The sequence below is a fragment of the Alosa alosa genome, chromosome 5, assembly GCF_017589495.1.
Source record: "Alosa alosa isolate M-15738 ecotype Scorff River chromosome 5, AALO_Geno_1.1, whole genome shotgun sequence".
NCBI lineage: Eukaryota > Metazoa > Chordata > Actinopteri > Clupeiformes > Clupeidae > Alosa > Alosa alosa.
This window is the reverse complement of record NC_063193.1, coordinates 25,479,095-25,482,527: the sequence shown is the minus strand read 5'-3', so window position 1 is coordinate 25,482,527 and position 3,433 is coordinate 25,479,095. Positions and strand designations below refer to the sequence as shown.

Here is a 3,433-nt window from a genome sequence, read left to right as displayed (position 1 = left end):
CTTCTCATCTCCATTTCCAATCTTTGATCGCAGAGGGGGTAGGCCCTTAACAAGGCTCTCTTATTTTTTATTTATGGTCTCTCCCGACGGCAAACCTGGACGATGCACAAAGTGAGCCTCAATCAGGCTGATTGTTTGGTTTATTTGTCTCCCATTAGGGCAATGTTGCTCTTGGCTGAGAGGAGGATGGAAACCATAGAGTGAGGCGCTCGAGTTATAGATTTGATGGGGGCGTTGCAGGCGAGGTTTGCAAAACGCGGTTTGCATGAGAAGACGTCTTTACCTCTTCATTCACACTCATCACCAGTATTATTCTGACTGACTTCTACTCGTTCTTGCAAAACTTGTGCCAAGAGTAGAGAAGACGCGTCTTCCACACACACACACATCATGACTGGCAAAAATGGGAGACATCATCTAGTGTTTTAGTTTGGGAACGTGCGCACATCCAAATTAACGTGCAGGAGTCAAAAGTCCAAGATCCAACGTAACAGAGAAGGTCCGCACACTTGCTCTCCATTTTTTACATTTATTTTGAGTTCAGTCCCCAACACAAATGATGTTTCGAGCCCTTCGGCTCTTCATCAGACTTCATCTAGTGTGCCGGCCAGCTGTGTATTGGACACAGAGGTACAGGTTGGTCTGAGCTCATGAGTAGGACTGACACGCTCTGCCCTGGGCCTAGGCCTGCAGAGGCTCTCTGCACAGGTTCAGTCGCACCATGTCTGTGCTGTTGGACTCCCTAGTGGCTTAAGAAAAGCATGTTTCCATCAGCGCCCTTCCTGGCAGCTCTGCTGAGACGATATGTAACATGTCTGGTATTTGTGTGTGTGTGTGTGTGTGTGTGTGTGTGTGTGTGTGTGTGTGTGTGTGTGTGTGTGAAACAACAAAGTTGTATCAGAGCTGGTTTATTTGGCCCCACTCTACTCTAAGGTAATAGGTTTATGGCAGTTTTCATCGCAACCAATGAAGCATAAAACCCAGACAAGTGCTCAGATGTTTTTACCTTAAATGGAGGCAATAGCACAACACAGAGGCAATAGTCGGCGTGTGTGTGTGTGGGGGGGGGGGGGGTTAAGTCAAGGAAACTTCCTCTCAGTTTACAGAGTGGATAAATGCATTATAGCTCAAGACAGACATATGAATCCACTGCATAAGTGCCTTCACCTGATGTTTGGAAATGTAAGTGGGAAATCTGAATCAATAAATGTTAAACTTCGGTGTTTCGTTTTTAGAGAAATTTTATTTTCGTACAATACATGCCATCATAGCATTGTGAGATGATTATTTTCGACCAAAATGCATGTTTTCTCTCGGAACACATCAATTAACATGATAAAAAAAATTCAGCTGACTAGAAGCTATTTAATAAATATTTCAAAGTGAATTTGAGGTTATAATTTGGAATAGACCAGGTAATTGATGCTATAGGAAGTTTTCCAAAGATATGTACATTAAAAGGAATGTTTTACACTTTACTGCTGATTTAAATATTGAAATGTTTTACACACTGTACACATGAATTGTTTAAATATCTGACCGAACGTTCATCTGACAGTAAATTAAAAAAAAAATGGAAATATTATTTGTATATTTTTCCAATGTGTAGTCACCCTAACATACACATTGATGGCAAAAGATAGCAATAATGCGTTTAATGACAAAAATAATCAAATGTACATCTTTCAGCTAATGACAGAGTTTGATATCTAAATGTGTGTCTCATTTTAAATTGAGATATGGCGTCATAAAAAAAGTGTTAAGTTGTATTATTATTGCCTTGTTTGTTTGTTAAAGGAGAAATCTGGTGAGTTTTCACATAGATCTCTGTTTCTGGAGGTCTCCGAGAACTGTTGGTAAAAAAAAGGAAAACAATCGGTTTTACCTATCGAGTTGCTAGAGCCAGCAGCTAACACAGCCAGCCGCTAACACAGCCAGCAGCTAACACAGCCAGCCGCTAACACAGCCAGCAGCTAACACAGCCAGCAGCTAACACAGCCAGCAGCTAACACAACATTCCAATAAAACTCAGTCTCCATGGACGTACAGTATGTTTGGTAGGTAATCATGCAGTATTTTACATAATATAATACAGTAATGATTTCAGGACTTTGTCAGGACTTTTTCATCACCAAAAGTTCCATGTAAGGGTTCAGGAAGTCCCTGTATGTCATTTCCTGCCAATGAAACAGCACCGCAAACAAACAGCTGATGTTTGCGAAGAAGCCTCGTGCTTCCCCTCACTGTTCGACAAAGTTGAGGGTGTAGGTGAGCTGGTGTCCGTTGTCCCAGGCGTAGAGCACCTTCTCCTTAGGGTTGTAGTCCACCTGTGTGGTGAAGGCGTAGAGGTTGGTGAAGGGCAGCCGTGGCGCCGCCTCCGTGCCCGTGTGTGTGTCGTAGGCGTAGGCCACCTCGCCCTCCCGCTGGTTGTAGGCGTCCACCGCGTACAGCACGCCGCACACCAGGAAGCAGTTGCCGTAGGAGTTGCGGCGCAGGCCCGTGCGGTACGTGGTCTCCTTGCGCGTGCTCAGGTCCCCTGGGTCCAGCCGACTGACCACGATGACCTCGTTCTGGCTGCCGTACTCGTAGTCCAGTGCCGGGTAGATGACCCACAGGCCGCTCTCGTCCACGGCGAAGTCGATGTCGGAGTGGCCGCGCCACTTCCAGGGCGTGGTGTCCTCGTAGACGGCGTCGTGGAGGAGCGTCCAGGCCGCCACGTAGCGTGCCCTCATGTCGTACTTGATGATGTTCTTGGTGAAGGCGCGGTTGTAGTAGAAGGCACCATCGTAGACCACGTGACCCGTGCCAATCCAGTTGTAAGGCAACTTAAATAGGTTGCTCCAGCGCCCTACACACAAATAAAAGAGACAAAAAAAAAATCAAGCCTTTTTGAGATTAAAGCTTCTTTATACATTTTCCAGTATGTGAAGGGGTCACACATCAAATAGCAAAGAGAACTAAGGTTTTGTGAATGTCTGTAGAAATTTCTGATTTCTTTATTTAGTTTCTTGTAGAATCATTTATGAAAGGGCTGTGGTGTACATGGTGACCCACATTTTCCTGGGATTCTATTCATGTAAACAGTGAAACAATGTACTACTGGGAGAGGTGTCAACAAGCCAGCTACATAAATGTTTTACAGAGTTGTTTAAAATGAGCGGAATAAATGTTTAAGGAAACAGACTGTGATTTCCCTTTCAGAAGACATATGGTCATTGTTTCTGTTAGGGAGTCCAAAGCATACACAGGTGGTAAGATTGGTATATTGTGTCTTTTCTCTTTCACACACACACACACACACACACTCTCTCTCTTTTTCTCTCTCTTTCTCTATCGAATTCATATCACAAGTACACACACACACATCCTCTCTCTCTCTCTCTCTCTCTATCGAATTCATATCACAAGTGTGCACCGAGAAACACGCATGCAA

At 44.3% G+C, this 3,433-nt stretch overlaps 1 protein-coding gene across 1 annotated transcript in view; it reads right to left on the bottom strand.

The window, feature by feature from the left end:
* Positions 1–1,223: 1,223 nt before the first annotated feature.
* Positions 1,224–3,433, bottom strand: part of olfml2a (olfactomedin-like 2A) — an 18,372-nt gene continuing 16,162 nt past the window's right edge. Inside the window, exon 8 of the mRNA XM_048243819.1 lies at positions 1,224–2,848. Within this exon, the coding sequence (XP_048099776.1) occupies positions 2,241–2,848 (608 nt within the window). The 3' untranslated portion in view covers positions 1,224–2,240. The remainder of the gene's footprint in view (positions 2,849–3,433) is intronic.